Genomic DNA, 21541 nt, shown 5'->3' on the forward strand with positions numbered 1-21541 from the left:
TACTTGCCCAGCTTTGGAAAACAGCCTTTCACAAGGTACTGAGGAAGCCAGAGCACATAATTTTTCTTGTGCTATTATTGATAAAGTGGGATAGTGGTATTTGTGGTCGCGCCACCAGTTTAGGGAATTTTCATCTCTTGGTAAAATTTCATCCTCCAAAAATCTTTGTACCTAAATAATGGCACGAGATTTGCTGGTTCCATGACGTTGAGCTACTGTCACAGACTTGTCAAAAGAGCTCCACATTGAGAGTTCACCACTATCAGTGGAAATAGTGGGTTTTGTTTCAGGACATAAATCTGTTTCTGAAATATTTTTTTTGCGAAGTTCTTCTGCATATTTTTCTGAAACTGCTGCTATAATAGATTATTTGGCGTTCTCACCTGAATTTATTTCAGAAAATCCCAATGTTTATATCTTGGATCTAAAACTTCATCAATGGGTTCAAAAAAGTTTCAAATTTCACTCATTTTCCTTTTTAAAGATATTTTTTATTTAAAAAATAAACAAACACCAACTCTTTAAATAGTAATATGTAACAATGAATGCTTCATTCACTCGATATAGTTTACGAATAGGTCATCAGAAAATAGAAAAATAACTATTCAGCTCTACTTAATAGCATAATAATTTGTTGCTATATATTACTTTAGTGATTTACTTATTTTAAAGTATACCATCAGTATTAAAATAGAAAATAATATTTTTTTAGTCACCACTAGATAACGCTACCCGTACCCCACTATTTAGCTAGGTATATTTTGTATATCACACCAAATATTATGGAAGGGGTATCTCACTACCGCATTCATCCTTCCTATTGCTATTCGATTCGCAATCGCATATTCTAATAAATGGCTGTATTCCGAATCGCGGATATTTTTATTTTTCCATCTTCTTCTTCTTCTTCACGTGCCATCTCCGCGACGGAGGTTGGCAATCATCATGGCTATTTTGATCTTCTATTCCATAACAGTTGCTAACTGCGATTTTCAAATAGCAGCTATAAAATCGCCGGTTGCGATATATTACTCATTACTAATACTGTATGTCCAGTCGCTCACGACCACGGGAACATTCCTGACATTGAGCTGTTAGGTAATGATTGGGAAGGTGGTGTTATCAAACGTTCCTTTAATATCTATAGATATACCTAGGGTGTATTCTCTATTATCCAGCGATCTTTCAATTCTTCCCACTACTTGATGCAATGCAAATTTGGCAGATCTATGGGTGATGATCGGGTGAAGTAGGTTATAAACCAGAACGTTATGCCTTATGTACCTCTTGTATAGCATTTCCATCGTTTTTAAGAGAAACGATGTTAGACTAATTGGTCGAAAGCCTTTCGTAGGGTGTACTCCATCCTACCTGGTTTTGGTATGAAGACCACACGTACCTCTCTCCACTGCCTAGGAATATATTTAAGAACCAAGGAGGCTCTGAATATTCCCACAAGGTACTGCACAAGTATATCCAGTCCCCACCGTAGTAGTACTGAATATATGCCGGCAGGCATATTACTTAAAAGGGGTGAAGCACAATTAATATGAAATATGACACATCTTACCTTTTCCTCACTTATCATTGTTCTGGTCATATGCTAGTCGTTTAGTGAAGGTATGATTGTTTTTTCCATCTAGTTTAATGGTGTTAAGGCGCAGGATCAGGATCTCAATACTTTCGCAAAGGTTGGAAGTTTTGCTTCCATCTGCCTTAGTTAATATGTCGATGTGGGTCGTTTGAGAGCGCTTTTTGTAACCAGGAAACCTGCACAAAATGTTCGATTTTCTCACAGTAGGCTCTCCAAGCAGCTCTTTGTTTTTTTTCTGCGGAGATTCTTAAACTCTCTGGGGTTTGATTAATGAGCATGCCAATTTTCTTTGAGTTTGGTGCGTTTTCCTCTATTAAAAGCTGTTCTTGCTGTCTTGTTCTAAATTTATTATTACTAAATCTATGGTTTATATTCTTCACAACACTATGAGTGTTGTAACAAATTTCGTTTGTTTAACTATTAAATTGTTGTTAATTAATTCTCATACGTGTTTAGTCGTATAGTTTCCTCCAGGATATATAAATATTCCAAAACAATAATAAAAAAAAATCAAATAAAAATAAAAGCAACTTTGTTTGTATGTTGTGAAATATTTTTACTTGTACTAATATGAATGTATTCGGCCAATGTATTTAGAAATTCCAATGTATTAAGAAAAAATTAATAAAAGTGCGTACAACTTTAAAATTTCAATAAATATTATACCTTTGTAGGGAACTTTACCCTGCTTATGTCGATTATTGATCATTTTAGGATGTTTTTAAGTATATAAAGGCTCACTGGGATGGGACAAACCATTATACAATCAATCAACACACACAACACCTACAAACACAGTGAGCACCACACATACTCCTTAAGAGTCGAATTAAATATAACAAGGACAGGGGGAGATTGGTTTTCTGTGGTTTTCCAATCTCATTGCACAATGATACCTGATCCTAGGCGAGGATATAGCCACAGCTATCCTCCACGCGATTTTTAAACAAACAAATAATGGCCAACAATCTGAAAGGAACCGTTTTCCAAGGAACTTGTACTTAGTAGCGGGCTTGGTCCACACGGCTCCCAGCGGCTCACCGGTCACGGATATTGCTCTTCTGACACTTCTGCCTACAGCGGCGATAATCGGACTTAGTTTTAACACGAACTAACCAAGCTCTGTGCACCGAATAAAAATATATTAAACTATTCTTGAAGAAGCGCAATAGCTTAAACAAGGTTAAAACATTCAGTCAGTCAGGCTAGGGCAATGTGTTTTTGCATATACGACAGAACTCGATATCCTAGAAATAATTTCTACAGGAAAAACTACCAATTTTTGGTAAAATGATGGAAAACCATTTTATAGTCTGATCTAAGAACTTATTACTCGACTTCTGTAGAGATTAGAAACAATTTCGAATGTTGTCACAGTTGTAAAAACATTGTACCTAGTCACTAACTAATATCATGAATGGCATGGTCCGCAAAATTTTCTTTTACGCCTCAGCAAGTATCGAACTGTAATAAAACTCCAGACTATATTAATTTTCTAATAAAATGTACTTTTACCGCGACAGCCTTTAAAAATGTTAAAAATGTTCTAACCGTCACATCTGCCTGAAAACCAAGCCGAAGCACTTGCTACAGTAAAGTCGAAGAGTGAAGATTGTGAGTTTTTACTACAGTCTGTAAAGTTTTATAGTTTTGCTTTTGCATTGAAAATCTACCCTGTGGCGCACCCAGGGGGGGTTTTTTGAGGTTTAAACCCCCCCCCCCCAGGGCATATAGCAAGTAAACAATATATGTATAAAGAATGGTAGGAAAATGTAACTTGTCTTTCACACACAATACAAAAAATCCAAAACGCTGATTCAATAATTAAATTACCACTTTAAATATGTAGAACACAATAATTATTGTGTAAATACACAATAATTAATAATATTTTTCATTATATTTAGATATCGATACCTAATATTAGGCTTATGAGTAGACAGAATGAGTCTGTTGCGAGTAGCATGCGCCTACAGGACTGTATCTGCGGCGGCCTTGTGGACTATCACTGGTTATGTTCCTCTGCATGTGTTAGCAGTAGAAAAGAGAAATCTCTATGGGAGAAGAAAGCATTTGACAATAGCTATAAAAAAAAAGAAGAAAGGGCAAGACCAATGGAAAGATGGCAAGAAGAGTGGAACAACAAGGAACATGTTGCTCAGTGGACAAAGATGATGATCCCGAGCCTAAGGCACTGGGTAGATTATCTGTTTTAGGGCGTATCTTCATAGGTTCAAAAAGACAGATACAGATAAATGCCTATACTGCGAATATTCCGACATTGTTACTCACACAATGCTAGAGTGTAATAGATCTACAGTGGAGAGAAACAGAATGTATAAAGAAATAGGTATGAACCCTGTGACTGTAAAAGAGATGATCGTGAAGATGACGGGAAATAGGGAGGGATGGAATAGTGTTCACAATTACATCCGAGCAGTCATTAAAAAGAAAGAAGAAGAAGAGAAACACCAACCGGGCTAACGACAGAGATAAGATCTAATTACTATTGGGAATAAGTCGCAATTGAAAGTGAAAATAAGTTTAATTGACGTTTCAATTTTTGATCTTGCACTGATAACTTGTTTATACTCCAACAATTAATAGAAAACAGAAAAACTGTTGGTAGCGAAGTACATCTAGCCTTCATCGATCTAGTTAAGGCGTATAACACAGTTCCAAGACTGAAATTGTGGCAAGCTTAACAACAACTCGACATTAGTCCATACCTTTTAGGAATAATCACAGAAGTATACAGGGATAACACTACTTACCTAAAAATCGGATATAGACTATCAGAGCCAATAAAAGTAACTAAAGGACTAAAATAAGGATGCAATATGTCACCCTTACTGTTTAATTTATATATTGAGGCAGCCCTCCAAAATTTGAAAAACCACTGCCAGGGAATGGTAATCCCCATAGGAAATGACGTACTGTTCTCCCCGAATTTTGCGGATGACCAAGTCATCCTAGCTCAAGATTCTTATGATCTAGAATTTATTATAAAGCGTATATAGAGAGAATATTTAAAATGGGCGTTACAAGTCAGCATGAAGAAAACAGAATATTTACTTAGTTATCAATTCAGATGCAAGGTTTAAAGTGTTGATAGACAAGGACATGGAAATCAAACAAGTGAAAAAATTTAAATATTTAGGTCCACTCATTACTAAGAACGACTTGGAAGAAACCGAAATTAAACACGAATTAATCAGAGACGTAAAATTGTAGGATGTCTGAACTCGTTATGGTGGGATCACAACATGTCCAAAACAGACAAAAAAAAGAATAGGGAAACCATGGTTGAATCAGTTCTTTGTTATGGCTCTGTAGTATGGACAATTAATGCAGACCTGAAGAGAAGATTGTTGGCAGTTGAAATGGATTATTTGAGAAGAAGTGCTAGGGCATCAAGGCAGGAAAGGAAGACCAACGAATCTATAAAAAATAACATGAATGCTACAAAAACGGTCATTGACAGAATAGAAAGAATAGGTTCAAAATGGTTTGGACATCTATTGAGAATGCCTGACGAACGTTGGACCCAAAAACCTCACAAACGGAAGCTCCCTGGAAGAAAAAAAAGAGGTAGACCTCGACGCTCATGGAATGAAGGAATTAAAATAGCGATGGAATCGAGGTTTGGAGGAGGAGCATGCCTTGGACCGGGAGGATTGGCAGAGGAGAACGGGAATACGGCGATAGCTGACTTCAAAATGTATTGTATTTACAAGTTGGATCAATGGATCATTGGATCAAGTTGGATCAAGTTGGATCAAAGTCAAACGTCAATAACCTTATTTTAACCTTTAATTGTGGCTTATTCCCATTAAAATAGTTATTATTTTAAAATGCCACACGAAAACAGCTTCAGAACAATAGATAAGATCTAGATAAGAGAAGGGAGTGTTCCAAAAATGTCGTCAGCCTTACAGTGACCACCCCACTTTCGGGATATGGTACGTGCGACAGTCAACGGCGCACAAGTAAGAGAGGGTGGTTTTAGTTGGTAGGCAGGATAATAAATACCTGAATCTTTGGCACTGCTATCTTTAGTACTTTATATATATATATATATATATAAGGTTCTTGAACTCCTAAGTGGAGCATAGAGCTTCAGTGAAAACGCGCCATCGGGTTCTATTTTGCGCTAAGGCCTTCACCTCATTCCAAGACTTTCCTTGGCCTTTTATCTCGTCCATGATGGATCTTCTCCAAGTTTGTACTGGGCGACCTCTTTTTCTTTTCCCTTGGGGATTCCACTCTGGGGCAGTCTTTGCGATACTGCAACTATTTTTTCGGAGTGTGTGACCGATCCAACCCCACTTTCTGGACTTAATTTCATTTTGTACCCTTTTTTGTTCGGTCAGGTGTAGCAGATCGTCGTTTCTGATGGTGTTAGGCCAGAATATACGAACAATTCTTCGTAGACATTTGTTAACAAAGACCTGCAGTTTGTCTGTGAGGGTGTTTGTCACTTTCCAGGTTTCACATCCGTAGAGTAGAACAGACATGACATTTGATCGGAATATTCGGATCTTTGTCCTTGTAGTATACTCGCCAGATCTCCAAACAGGGTTGAGCGTGCTGAAAGCTTGTTGAGCTTTTCGTATCCTCATACGAATATCGTCTTCTGTACCTCCGTTTTCTGTTATGACACTTTCAAGATACGTAAAGTTTTCCACACTTTCAATCTGCATATTGTCGATAGTAAATAGCGTGTTGTTCCTTGCATTTATTCTCATGGACTTGGTTTAACTAATATTGATTTTCAAACCTATTTTATTGGCTTTAGTGGAAAGTGTTTCCAATTGGTAAGCCAGATCTTGGAACCTTTGACCTAATAGACAGATATCGTCCGCGTATTCTAGATCGCTTAGGCGTGTGGTTAACGTCCATTGTATCCCTCTTGTGTCGGAGTCTAGTTTGGAGAGAACATAGTCTATAGCTATGTTAAAAAGAAACGGAGAAAGCACACATCGCTGTCTAACTCCAGTAAGTACGTTGAATTCGTCACTGTTGAGTATCTTTAGTACTTTAAATTAAACTAAAACCCAAATTTTAGGGACTCAAAATGGAAGTAGCATAAAAAAATTTCAAAACCCCCCCTAAGACAAATTCTGGGTGCGCCACTGAATCTACCGAGGTTAGTAATATTAACTTTTTTAAAACAATTTCGTATCTTCTGTTTAATTATTTAGTATAATTTAATTTGGGAACATCTTGTTCGTAGAAGGAAAAATTTTGATGTAAAAATTTTTGGATACAAATATGTGAATATAACATGGACAAGTGGACAAGAAATCGAAATATCCTTAGCTACTTATAAAGCAGACATTCTATTAGTATCTGAGATGCACTTAATCGCCAGTAGACAATTTAAAATCACCTAGCATAAGGTCTACAACGCAGCACATCCTGATGCAGAAAGAAACCCCAAAGGCGGGACAGCTACGATAATAATTAGGAATAATCTAAAACATCACGAATTACGGAAAAATGAAAAAAACTTTCTACCGGTAGCTTTAATTTGCGTAGAAGACAATTTTGTCTCACTATGCATTTCAGAAGTTTATTGTCCGCCAAATTATCAAGCTAACAAAAATAAATTTAAAACACTTTTTAGAGTGTTTACACATAACATTAGGACCCAGATTATTAGCGGGTAGCGACTACAATTCAAATCCACTACTCTCACCCCCTGGGAAGAGGTAGAGTTCTATACGACGTGGTGAAAGAAATGCAATTAACAGATCTTTCAACCTATAAAAGAACTTACTGGCTAACCAATCTACAGACTGCTTGATCTACTTGACTTCTTTATCTATAAAAAAATGCCAAAAGAATACCTTTACATAGAATTTATTGAAGATCTATCGCCATATCATTTACCAATCATTGCAGCAATAATGACAAATCCATCAGAAAAATGACCACCTCCAAGACTAATGAATAAATCAACAGACCGAAATATTTTTAAATAAATCCTAGACGGAAAATAGACTTAAAAATTCCACTAAAAGAACCACAAGATATAGAAATAGCAATAGAAACATTTACAAAGCAAATACACCAAGCTGCATAGCAATCTAAAAAAACATAATTTTTAACGAAAACGGTTACGTAAGGGTTGTCCAGCAAATAATAGGAACTATTAAAAAACGAAAACTTCGTAAAAATGGCAATAAACTCGTTCATCTAAAGACACAACAATATGATTGAACAGAGTGAGTAGAGAAATAAAAGAACTAGTAAAACAACATAGCAACCCTAACCCACTTAATCCAGAAAGTGATTACTTATTACGAAAGGCCACAAATAAGCTTAAGCTGCCACAAAACCAAATTCCACCTATCAGAACAGAAGATTAAAAATGATTAAAGATAGACTAGGAAAAAGCAGACGCTTTCGAAAAACACTTAGAAAAGGTATTTCAGCCACTAACAAACAGGGCAAATAAAGATGACGACATCTATGAATATTTAGACAGTCCTAATCAAAAGCACAATCCACTTAAATGGGCAACTCCTAACGAAGTAAAAAGTCTAATAAAAAACCTCATAAAAAATGTCACCTGGACATGATCTGATAACGGCCAACATATATTAAATAATCTACCCAGAAAAGGAAAGTAGGTCTAACACAAATCATAAACTCGATACTAATAACAGACTACTTTCTTGTACAATGGAAATTAGAAGAAATCATTACGATTCCAAAACCAGGAAAACCTTTAACTAAGATTAGTTAGCAGAAAATTCACACTTCACCCAAATAAAAAGAATAAACATTAAAACTCATCTCGACTTACCATTTAAAAAATAGTTGTCTAGACTTAGTTTTAATTATTAGTAATCTCCTCACTAGGAGTTACTAATATTTCGACTAAAACTCTTGCTTACATCTGTTTGTTCAACATAAATGCTTAGTGTTACTTGTTATGTAACATAATGTATTTTAAAACAAATAAAAAAAGCAGCAGAACAAAAAGGTTTTCGGTCGAAAAGATCATGTATCCACGCTATATTTATACAACATACCGGCATATTTATGTTTCGGGGAACTTAAGAAGGTATATGACAGGGTCAAATTAAAAGACATTATCCACTTATTGTACATAAGGGAGATACCTCTAGGGCAGGGATGGCCAACCCGCGGCACGCGTGCCACTCTGTGGCACGATTGAGTCCTATCAGTGGCTCGCGTAGCGTTTTGGATTAAAACACTTTCAAAAAAATTAAAACTTGAAAAACAAAAAATAATAAGAAGAAACTTGGTAGGTTTACGGAAGTTACGATAGATGCGGCATCATTGCATCCTCTGGCGAGCGATATTGCTGCGATTGGTGCACGTGATCCTAGCTGTCGTAATGTGCAATAGGACTGCGTTACCCTTGCTTAGTTTATTTTAAACTGCCCCGTTGTATGTGCACATTTTGTCATCGCGCATTGTTTCTTTAAAATTTTAAACGTATTTGTTCGATATGTCCACGAGTAAGCCTTCGACTTCAAAACGAAAATACGAAGATGATATTGCAATTCGCGATTTTCAACCTGCTTGGGAAGAACAATTTTTATTTACTAATCGTAATACTTCAAAGCCTGTTTGTTTGATATGTGGATTGTCTGTAGCAGTTCCGAAAAAATTTAACCTGGAACGACATTATAAACAACTGCATAAGGACTTCAGCAACAAATATCCTATTGGTTCACATTTGCGAGCCGACTTTATTGAAAAAAAAAAGAAAACCCTAGCCAGCCAACAGTCACTGTTTCAGAAGAGAAGTGATGAAATGGAAACTATGGTTAAAACATCATATGAACTTTCTCTGCTGTTAGCCCGGAAGAAAAAAGCCTACTCTGATGGAGAGGAGATAATTAAAAATAGTCTGGCAATATTTGCTAAAAATGTGGGAGATGTAAAGATCAAAAATATGGTCGATAATATTGCATTATCCCGGAATACAGTCATGCGCCGTATAGATGATATGGGCCAGGATGTTGTTTCCCAAATTATAAGTGGATTAAAATCCTGCAAATTCTTTTCTTTAGCGTTGGATGAAAGTTGTGACAACACAGAAAATGCGCAGTTAAGCATTTTTGTCCGTTATACCAATGATAATTTTGAAAATGCCGAAGAGCTTCTGGATTTGCGCCAACTAGTCACAACAACAGGAGAGGACATTTTTCAACAGCTTAAAAACGTAATCGAAGTCAACAAAGTTGAATGGTCAAAATTAGATAGTGTTTGTACAGATGGAGCTCCTTGCATGGTTGGTAGACTAAAGGGGTTTGTTACATTACTGGAAAACTATTTGGGAAGAAAAGTTTTTAAGTACCATTGTATTATTCACCAGGAAGCTATTTGTGCCAAGGACCTAAACATGTCACCTGTTGTTGACCCTGTAACACGCTGCATTAACAAAATACGAGCTCGGGCATTGAATCGACGACAATTTCGAGAACTGTTCGCGGAAGAAACGGAGCAAGATGGAGAGTTACTTCTCCATTGCAGTGTGCGCTGGCTCTCCAAAAAAATGCACTCGAAAGGTTTTGGAACTTGAAGGAGTGCGTCTTAAAATATTTGCAAGAAAACAATGAACTACCCAGTGAGTGCTCGTTACTTAATGATAAAGATTGGCTTTGGGATTTAGCTTTTCTCACTGATATTATGAGACATTTAAATTTATTACATTTAAGATTACAGGGAAAAAATTGTATTTTTCCTACTCTAGTTGGTCATATATCTTCTTTTGTGAATAAACTTATGCTTTTTTGTAACGATTTTGGAGAACAGAGATTGACACATTTAACATTAATGCAGGAATTAGCCAACAAGGTCAGTAGAACTCCAAATTATGACAAATTTAAAAACCTTATATCTATTTTGCTGGGTTCATTCAATACCCGGTTTGAAGATTTTCAAAAAGACAAAATGAATGTTGACCTTTTCATAAATCCTTTTTCTATTTCTCTGAAAGATATCAATTGTTACTCAGCTGAAATACAGATCGAAATTATTGATTTACAGAACCACACTATACTAAAAACCAAATATAGGGAAATTATTTCAACTGTTACTGATCCCAATTATATTGAATTTTGGAAATTTGTACCAGCAAACAATTTTCCTAATTTACACAAGTTAGCTCTAAGATATTGTTGTAGATTTGGTTCAACGTACGTTTGTGAGCAAATGTTCTCTATTATGAACATAATAAAATCAAAATATCGGTCACGATTAACTGACATGCATTTAAAAAATCTAATTCTGTTGGCTAGTTCCGAAATTAATTCCAATATAGATGAATTAATTAAAAAAATACAAGTTCAAATACCACATTAAATAAGTAACTGTTTAATAATTTGAATTTTAGATAATAAGAAAATATTTAAGTTTTTTTTGTTTTACGTTTTTATTTTATTTTTATTAACAATAAAGTAAGTTTGTTGTTATGTTTTACTTATTACGTTATTTTTTAAACCTCCACTATCTTGACTAAACGGAAAAATGTGGAATTTACATAAGAAATACATATTGTACCGTATATTATTAATGTTAGTATGTCGAAAAATTTTAGTGGCACGCCAAATTTTTTTTGTTCTCATATTGGCACTCGACTTAAAAAGGTTGGCCACCCCTGCTCTAGGGATAATTAAAATAATCGAAAATATCTACGATAACAATACAATAGAAGTAAAAGTAGAAAAATAACTAACTAACCCAATTAAAGCTGGCAATTGGATAAGACATGAGGATTCAATTAATCTTTTATTGTTTAACCTGTTCATGGATAAGCGAATAAAAAAATATATAAAAGTAAACAAGGATACCAAAATGGGAATAAAAATATCTTAAAATAGTCTGCTATGCAGATGACGCAATATTAATCTCTCAAAGTGAAGATGATTTACAACATATGCTGCAGCAATTTAATGAAAACGCCAAAAAATTAAATATATTAATTTTTCCAAAAACACAAAATGTATGATTATCTACTAATATCTACTAAGATATAAATTAGAGCTGGAGGGGCAGATAATGAATCAAGTGATGGAGCTTAAATATCTAGATATCACACTATCTAGCTACGGAAAGCTCGAAAGAAAAGTTGAAGATCAAGTGAATAGAGCAAACAGAGTCACAGGTTGCCTGGATGGAACAATATGGAAAAATAAAAATATCAAAAAAAAAGAAAAGAAAGGCAGAATTTATAAAACATTTATCAGACCAATTATGACATACGCGGCAGAAACACGACCTGACACATACGGTATAAATGCTAGAAACAGCAGAAATAAAAAATAGAAGAGTATAATGGAACGATTATGTAAGCCGAATAACTACAAATAGAGTAATAAAGATGGCGAATGACGGCTCCCCAATAGAAACACGATCAGTGGAAAGACCAAGAAAACTTACTAGAGGCCCATTGAGAAACAGGCAAAGTCATGCATACACAAATAGAAGGAGAAGAAGATTAAAAAGAAACAGAAAAAGAAGAAAAACAAAAAGAAGTTCTCCGTAAAATAGGTTCGCTATTTATAAGATCCGACCCCCTATTTCTTCCTTTTATTGAGCAACCATGGTAATTCCGGGTGACTACTTTACAAATTGAAGGAGCCTTTTATCAAAACAAGTGGAATGAAGCAACATGTCAGAAACGTAAATGTAAATAAACGAACCTTTAGGAAATATTAGAATATTTCTCATGTGAACTCTTAAAGATCTGTTACAAGATCTGAAATTTCTATGGAGCATCAAATATTCAAATAAAGTTTCGCTAGGAAACATCAAAACAGAACGCCGAAAACCGGAGATATATGCTGTTAATTGATGAATCTCTCTACGAAGTTTTTAAAGGATAAAGGTGTGAGCTCGAATATGCAATCAATACTTCAAAAATATAACATCAACTATTTTGTCACAACAAGATCCTATTTTCCTAATTCAAAAAAGTCTCTAATTTATTCTTAATAAGACCAAGTGATAAATCTGAACTGATCTAAACAATCAGTAGTATCAAAAGCAAATCTTCCTGTAGTACTGATGGACTATCCGTTAAAATATTCTTAAATCTCCCAAAAAATATGTTGGAAGTCCTGGTCTCACTAACTAATGATTCCTTTGAAAATGGTATATTTCCAGAGGCCTACCTTTTATCGTTTATAAAAATGCCCTGATCGGCCCCTGGGCGAGAAGAGTGTAATCCCTGTGTAATCCTGGTATCTGTTTTTAAAAATTTGTGTCTGGCTGTGTGGGTATTTACCCTAAAGCCAATAAAAAAAATTGACAGTATCAAGATGTCGCTGTACGGGATCGTGGAAATTCTAAGCAGTATTAGTTAGAGAAAAATGTGATTACGATTGGTTTTTATGTTTTTTTTTATTCAAATGATGATTGCATAACAAAAAACAAATTTCTTTGCGTAAAGCTTTACATACCACTCTGTTGATTTCATTTTCTTAAAAAAAAGTCACAGCAAATTTTATTGTAAATTATAATCGTAAAAGTTTTTTTGTGATAGAGTATTATTTTAAATATAAAATGGCAATGGTAAAAAAAGAAATATGTTAGTTGTCTTGAAATGTATTTTCCAATTATATTCTGTAAAATAATGTCATAAACAATTTCTAAATAGAAAAATACTCATATCCTACCGAAAACTTTAGCTATTACTCAAATCTGACTTACCTAGAACTAGCACGTGTATTATCCACATGATCCCGACCAGGTTTTTCATCATCGTATCGGAGCGTCATGTCCGCATGACGCGTATTTCAGATGCCTGAAACAAAACAAAACTTTTCAGCAAAAATGCGAAAAACTTTTCAAGGCGATATGGCGAAAGGAAAGTTTCGGCGATCAGTCAATAAAAGAAACGTTTTAGTGGGGGAGGTTTATATCCGGATTAGCGGTTGGCAGAAAAAAACGGTAAAAGGGTTTTTAAAGAAAGAGAGGATTGTTCAAATAAAGTTTTTTCGATTTAAATATGCGTGATTGGCGAATAACAACTTTTGTTTTTTATATTATATTCCTTTTAAATTAAGTTAAATATATTAAAAATAAAGTTATTAAATTACATAATAGTAAAAATCTAAACAGAGAGATAGATCAACTTAAAACGTCCAAGAAAAATACGAAACAAGTATAATGAATGATCTTGTAATGAAAAAGAAAAGAATAATAAATGAATTATCAAATCCAAGTACTATGCAAGTATATTAAGGAGAACTGCACAAACTCTTAAAAACGTATAATTCGGTAAAATGTTAAATAAAGCAAACCAGTGATGCCAGAAATAAAGTATGATATAAAAAAAGAACAAAATAATAATTAAACATACTTAATACCGAAAATATAAATAAACTACATTTTTTATAATAATTTTTGATTTTAAATTACTTCCTTCTATTAGCACTCTCCCCACAGCATATCTAGCAGTCTCTTACTTTCCATATGACTTTTCCATATTTATATGTCTTCATAAGTTTCTGTTCAATTTTTTTATTGATGATACGTCACCATAGTCTGCCTGTATACTGTATACGCATCCACCCCATTTTCACTGAAAACCAGCAATCTGTTTTATTGAAAAATTGAATTTACTAAAAGTACGCATTATACGAATACGCAGAGTTAAAAACGCAAACAAAAATGCTGGGTGTGGAAATTAACACAGAAAAAAACAAAAATAAGGATACAGACGAGAAGAAATATAGTGCCACAAAACATTATACATGAAGATGACAATGAAACGGTTGGACAGTTTACATACCGGGGAGTAGAAATATATGCCGACGTATCTACGACAAAGATGAGAATCTATAAAACCTTAAACCGACCAATAGCATGCTCTGGCAGTGAAGAATGGGTCTAAAAGAAAACTCGATACATTCGAAAGGAAAGTACTGAAGAGAATACTAGGCCTGTGAGGGAAAAGGGAATCTTCAGAAGTCGATACAACAACGAGCTTTATCAACGAGAAGATCAGCTACAGACAAGCAAGACAAGATTTTTGGTTCTCCTTTTTCTTTTCAATTTTCTGACAACCAAAATTTTCATAATAATGAGGTCCGACAACTGACACTGACATTGACACACAACACATCAGAGCTACCACAATCTAAAATAACGTATGGTTGCCTACCCTATATTCCAGTTCTTACACCTAAGCTAATGTGACTTAAGAATTGTAACTAAGAATGTGAAAACGGTATCGAAGTTGTACACAAAGACAAAGGATTCTTTCACACTACACGAGTCATCGAATGTTGTTTATTCTATACCGTATGCCAATTGTAAAAACGTGTATATCGAAGAATTATCTCGTAATTTTCACAGTAGAGTGATCTCACATCGCAACGACATACAAACAAAAAAAAAATAAACGCATGTGCGCTCACAGAACGTGCATTAACGTTAAAACATGAATTTGATTTCGAGGATTTCTATATTTTGGCAAAGGAAAAAACCATTCAAAACGTGTTTTCTTGGAAATGTGTTTCATAAAATACAAGACGTCTTGTATAATTTAAAAGTCTGACATATATAAACTGAGCAACATTTATTATTATTTACTGATAAAACATCAAAAATAAAATAAAGATTTACTTTTACATATACACACCATAATACACCTGCATACAAAACATGTTGCATACCATCAAGACAGGTTTAATATACTACTTCTATTAATATAACATGAAGAACACCTAATTACTTTTTAATCATACTATTTTTGTTTTTTCTTTCTGTTCTGTATGGATCAGTTAAAACACACCATGTTATACTTTATGTGTGTTATTAATGTTGAGTGTCATAGCTTTATATAAATAATCTCAACGACTAGTACGTTGCACTGACAATTTGTGATATATTGTAAATATTTACACATTCTTCTAATGTGTCTTGAAGAAGGAATAAAACAATTCCGAAAGCTAGACCAAAAGTCAAAAGTGTGTTTCTGTAACATCCCGGCCAAACCTTCTGACTGCAGCCCTAATAAACTGTGTTGTTTGTATATATATATATATATATATATATATATATATATATATATATATATATATATATATATATATATATATATATGTCCGACATTTATATATAAATATATATATATGTCCGACATTTATATATATATATATATATGGATCTAAATCTATCTGAAGCAACTTCTCTTTGATGGCGAATTAGGTGAACTGCAAGTACAAAAAACTATTGGACAATGTTAGGAATAACCTTTTATACCGACAAGATATTGTTCTTAAGCTATTTTCTTGTGACATGTTAAAGTAATTACTATTTAAATGGGAATAAGCCACAATTAAAAGTAAAAGTAAGTTTATTGACGTTTCAATTTTCACTTCGGAAATCGTTCTCAAAATACAAACATTAGTAAATTAAACAATTTACTAATATTTTACAAGGTAGTGATGATGACATTGACTTATTCCAAAAGGGACAAGGGTGTTTTAGTTTTAGCAAACAAATTTCTGAAAGTCTTGGCATTGTTAACTGCAATCTTAATTGTCTATTTAATGTCTCATATCTTAAGCTTCTTTACATATTATACCAGTGACTGCTACATGTATTTTTGAGGTAACACATTTATATTGACTTTTCTACGGATGTTTGGTTATAATATTATATACATATGTATATGTATAATAATAATTAATTCAGTACGGCATCAATGGCTTATAGATATATTGAAATTATATAAAGTCGATGATAAGAGCTTTTTAAAGCATATAATAATATATTGGCACAAAATGACAAATGCCGATATGGATACCAAGCCCAAGAAACCATTCAACATCTTACCGGTGGCTCTCAGTCGTTTGTCGGCACCTATTGATTATAAAGAACACCATGAATCAGTAGGAAATATTATCCACCAAGAACTAGCTGACAAACTGGGAATTTTCCGAACCAACTATCTTCGTTACTATCAATATATCCCTGACAGAATCCTTGAAAATGACAACCACAAGCAATACTGGGACCGCACTGTGCTCACAGACCAACCAGTGGCACATAATAGGCCGGATTTCATACTAGTTAATAAACTTACTAGACAAATAACACTTATTGATGAGACGATACCCAACACCAATAATTTACGTGTTAAATACATCTAAAAGATCATTAAGGACAGAGGTAAATACAAATCAGGAGACATTGGAGAATGGAAAGTACCCAGACAGTACCTATTATTCTATCTACTACTGGTTTTATTCCCAAAAACCTCTTAGAGAACATAAAACAGCTGGATCTAAATGAACATCTCTACAAGGCCGCAGAAAGCTGTACTCGCGACGTCCAGATGTGTACGAAAATTGTTGGGAGATACTCCAGCATATAGTCCCACCAGAGCTTAATCCTTTTGATAACGTAGGTATCTGGATGAGTGAATTGCCGTTGGTAGTTGCTATTATTGACAATGTGCGCTTTTCAGAAAGCCCTAGAGCGATAAAGTGGTGGTTTTTAATATTATCTAGCGCTAAACAATAAATGTCAACTTTTCATTGTTATTAGAAGGTAACAATACTCCTGGTTTTGTGGAAAAAATATTTTTAATAAATATATTTTTTTTAATTGTTTTATCTGTTAATAATATTTACATTGTCATTATCCAAAAAATGTAAAAATTCTGTTCAATTTTTTTCGGTTGTCTTTAAGCAAGAGAAAGATTTAGCCACTCGACTAAAAAGATCCTTTAACAATCGGACACTCAAGATCAGTGAACAAGACGGAGTGGTCTAAATTCGGTCTTTCAGCTGGTGTTACTCGGTTTCTTTTCGAAGTAGGATTTTCGGAAGCCGATAATTGAAGAATCGGCCGCAGAAGCCTGTTTCTCCGGATTCTTAGGAATTTTTATGGGCGGACTTGGTCTGAATTTATCGTTACGAAAGAATGCGATCCAACAACTCATTGGGGGACTAGTAGAAAATTGCATCGGTCGATAGATAAAAATTAAGTGTAAAAAGGTTTATGTTCATCATTATTATACGACCAGGATTTCCAGAAAAGTAGGACACGCTGTGAAAAATTCGTTAGTCAAATAAATTTTTAAATTTTAAATTATTTTTAAACGGAATATTTTATTTTTAGTTAACTTTATGGAACAATCAAAAAAATATTTCATATCGACCTATTTCGCTTTTGCTAATTATGTTCAATGTGTGAAAAATTAACCTTGAAGTTTCTTAAACCTATTTCTGATCAAAGAAACATAACAATATCCCATTAATTTGGTTTGTTTCCGCAAATTGGTTTCTTGCACTCCTTGCAATAGTTGGTGGTCATGCACCTTTTTTTTGCTTGGACAGTAGAAACAAGTCTTCCTCTTCTTTTCATTGGCCATATTTTCATCATCTCCTTTAGTTATGTTGGGGATTTCAGCTATGTCTTGGAGAATATTTGGATGTTAACTTGCAGTATTGTATCTGTTAAGCATCCATGGTTTTGCAAGACGAAGGCTTAACTCAATCATATAATACGCATAATGGCCATCTGCGTGTTTCTCTGCTGGAACACATTTAGTCCAAGGTGCCTACACCTGCTTTGATTTAATTATAGTTATGAATTATGGATCGTTGCTGATTTCTTCTGCGATTTCTGCTTCTTCATGCATTGTTGAAAGTAACAAAACTACTTTGTTTCTCTTTGGCATGTAAGATATTAACGTCTTTTTTTGATCGAAACAAAACAGTTTCGGTCTTTTACGTTCAAAAACTCCTTAGGAATCTCCTTTTTATTCTTACGAATGGTTCCTGTCATGATTAATTTGTAGCAAAGAGAGCAAGAGAAACCGATGTAAACTAGTTGTCCATACCCACGTTACGATGCGTACTGTGAATTGATTTAGTTAACTCTTTTACATAAAATTCAGCTAGAGGCAAACCGTTGATCTAAAACTCCTTAGGAATCTCCTTTTTATTCTTACGAATGGTTCCTGTCATGATTAATTTGTAGAGATCTTGTAACAATTGGTCAGCAAGAGAAACCGATGTAAACTAGTTGTCCATACCCACGTTACGATGCGTACTGTGAATTGATTTAGTTAACTCTTTTACATAGAATTCAGCTAGAGGCAAACCGTTGGTTTTCATTTTCTTATCCCAAGTAAGCACTTGTATCTACCATATATTTGGTTGAGGAATCGCATTCAATAACAATTTTTATCCCATACCTCGCTGGCTTGTTAGGAATATACAACCTAAAATGGCAGCGTCCTTGGAATGCCAAAAGTTGTTCGTCAATTGTGACGTATGAGGATGGAGAATACCATGTTCTACCTACACGCATCGATAAAAATGTTCCAATTTTCTCGAATGTGTGTAAAGGGATCATTTATCTTTTCATCTTCTCTTGTTTCCTTGTTATCAAATCTAAGGCAGTTTAGCAGGAATAAAAATCGACCACAATTCATACAAGATCTGTAAAACTTGTCTGAAATGGTGGCATTGTCTAGCAATGGGCTCGAGTTTATCTCCATTATTATCCGATATATTTATGGAAGATTTTGAAACAAATATTATTTCTAAACAAAATTTAAAACCCACAGGATAGTGAATATATGCAGACGATGTATTGTCAATATGGCCCCATGGATCAGAGTTGTTGGACACATTCCTGAATGATATAAACGTTAACGAAGAGACAATTTACATTTACCATTTACCATAGAAAAGAAATATAATAACACACTACCTTTCCTGGATGTTTTACTCTCTAAGAACGATACTGGGTATGAGACTCAGGTGTATAAAGAACCAACACATACCAACAGATATTTAAATTTCAAATAAAATCACAATATTAATATTAAAAAGCAAATTATCAAATCCTTATACGATAGAGCCAAAGTTACTTGTTCTAACGAAAATTCGTTCTTTGAGGAAAAACTTGTTAACATCTGTTTTATTAAAAAATTATTATCCTTTATCGTTTATAAATAAGAAATTTTCAACAATCGACCGAATAGAAGAGAACAACTTAGAACAAGATCCTATAGCATACACAAGAAATAATACGAGAAAAATAACAATACTATACATAAAAGGATTATCAGAAAAGCTTAAAAGGATGGAAAATAACATCAACATTTCAACAATATTCAAAAAAACAAACACCTTAAGATTTATTTTGTCTAAAACCGAACCTAACAATGAACAAGAAAGGAAAAAGTATAATTGCATTTATAAAATTCCTTGTGAATGCGATCAGTTTTATTTAGGTGAAACATCAAGGCCATTAAATGTTAGAATAAGTGAACATCAATCTTATATCAAAAATAGAGAATTTGATAGATCTCAAATATTTAAACACACATGGGATAATAAACATAGGGTTCAATGGAATGATTCAAATATAGTCCTAAAAAAACGGATGGTAAAAAGAGAAAAATCAAAGAAGCGGTTCTAATTATGCTAAATGACACCAATTGTGTCGCAAATTCCTCGGCAGAATGTAGTAGGATATAGTAGGATAAGTTATTAAAAGGAAAATACCAGTATTAGTAAGTCGGTAACATATAGAGGATACATCATTTATGTTTTTTAAATGACAAACATATAAAATCAGAATTTGGTGTTTATTGAAAGTAAACTAAATGCACGACCAAATACTTACCATGTCGGGATAGTAATATGAGGTTTTTTTCCTGGTTTTTCCCTCATAATTTACTATGGAATCACTAAGAGGAGATTTTTACTGTCATCACGGCATGTGTTTGTCGTTTCAAAGACGAATTACATGCTATGATTTTTTTCTGACGGATATTCTCAAGTTAAACTGGATTTCATGTAATCGAATGAACTATCTTACAAGTAAAGTCGTCCCAGACACGCAACTCAACAATATTGGCAATATTATTTTAAAGTCATCTACTTTAAAATGTATAATATATGTCTGAATTGTCAATACAAATGAGTCAGATAAAATTAAACTATTAGAAGAATTTTTCACCAAGTAAAAAAAAACAAAATTTGTTTAATTTACTAATGTTTGTATTTTGAGAACGATTTCCTAAGTGGAAATTGAAACGTCAGTAAACGTACTTTAACCTTTAATTGTGGCTTATTTCCATTTAAATAGTAATTATTTTGTATTTTAAGGTTTTTAATAAACGTACTATAAAAAATTATTAGAATAAGTATAACGTTTTCTAACACTTTTTAATTTTACTTAAAATAAACTTAGTGTCCGATTAAATTTGCGGAGCAGTGTACTTAGGAGCACGCTTTTCTTAATATTTGTTAAAAAATTATTTTTTAAAATAGGCACACAAACGGCTGTATTGAATTAAAAGAGCAGACATTACTTTTCTCGCTAACAACGACGTATAACAAGAATCAAATCAACAGCAGCCATTTTCTGTAACAATTAAAATTATTTCCCGTGTAATAACATCAAAACAAGTTCCAATGTTGTTAAAGGATAAAATCCAATTATAAACAAACAAGTTCCAACTTACATTAGGAGAATATTGGTTTTTCAGTCGAAACATTCCGGAAAATGAAGTGGGAGCTGGTTTTAATTACTGCTATGGAAAAGTGCATTAAACAAATACGTAACGTAGATGCAGAACTCTTGTTATTAGATGAGAGAATCGTTATATTATCTTAAAAGTGTGTTAATTAAAAAGATTTTCAGTGTTTCTGTAAAAATTTAAAATTTTAGATTGTCATTTTAGACAAGACATTCTCATAAAATTTTAATAAAGTTTTCTCTAAAGAAGAACATGTTTTGTTGGGTAATAATAATATAAAAATGATGATAACTCATAAGGCGGTCATTAAAGTATTGGTAAAAATATGAATAAAAATAAAGACTGAACACATAGTTTCTATTAAAAGCTACAAAGTAATGTGCCTTTATTAAATTTCTTTCAGATCCTTCGTTTTAAAAATAGTTGTTCTGAAAGGACTTGAA

General features: G+C 33.6%; 1 protein-coding gene across 2 annotated transcripts in view; it reads right to left on the minus strand.

Moving 5' to 3' along the window:
* The window catches only part of LOC140448963 (acetylcholine receptor subunit alpha-like), a 1000791-nt gene that overhangs the window by 491061 nt on the left and 488189 nt on the right, over positions 1–21541 (minus strand). For both annotated transcript variants that reach the window (XM_072542105.1, XM_072542107.1), the window contains exon 2: positions 13292–13385. In XM_072542105.1, the coding sequence (XP_072398206.1) occupies positions 13292–13343 (52 nt within the window). In that variant the 5' untranslated portion in view covers positions 13344–13385. The remainder of the gene's footprint in view (positions 1–13291; positions 13386–21541) is intronic.

This window comes from Diabrotica undecimpunctata, chromosome 1 (genome assembly GCF_040954645.1).
Source record: "Diabrotica undecimpunctata isolate CICGRU chromosome 1, icDiaUnde3, whole genome shotgun sequence".
Classification (NCBI taxonomy): Eukaryota; Metazoa; Arthropoda; class Insecta; order Coleoptera; family Chrysomelidae; genus Diabrotica; species Diabrotica undecimpunctata.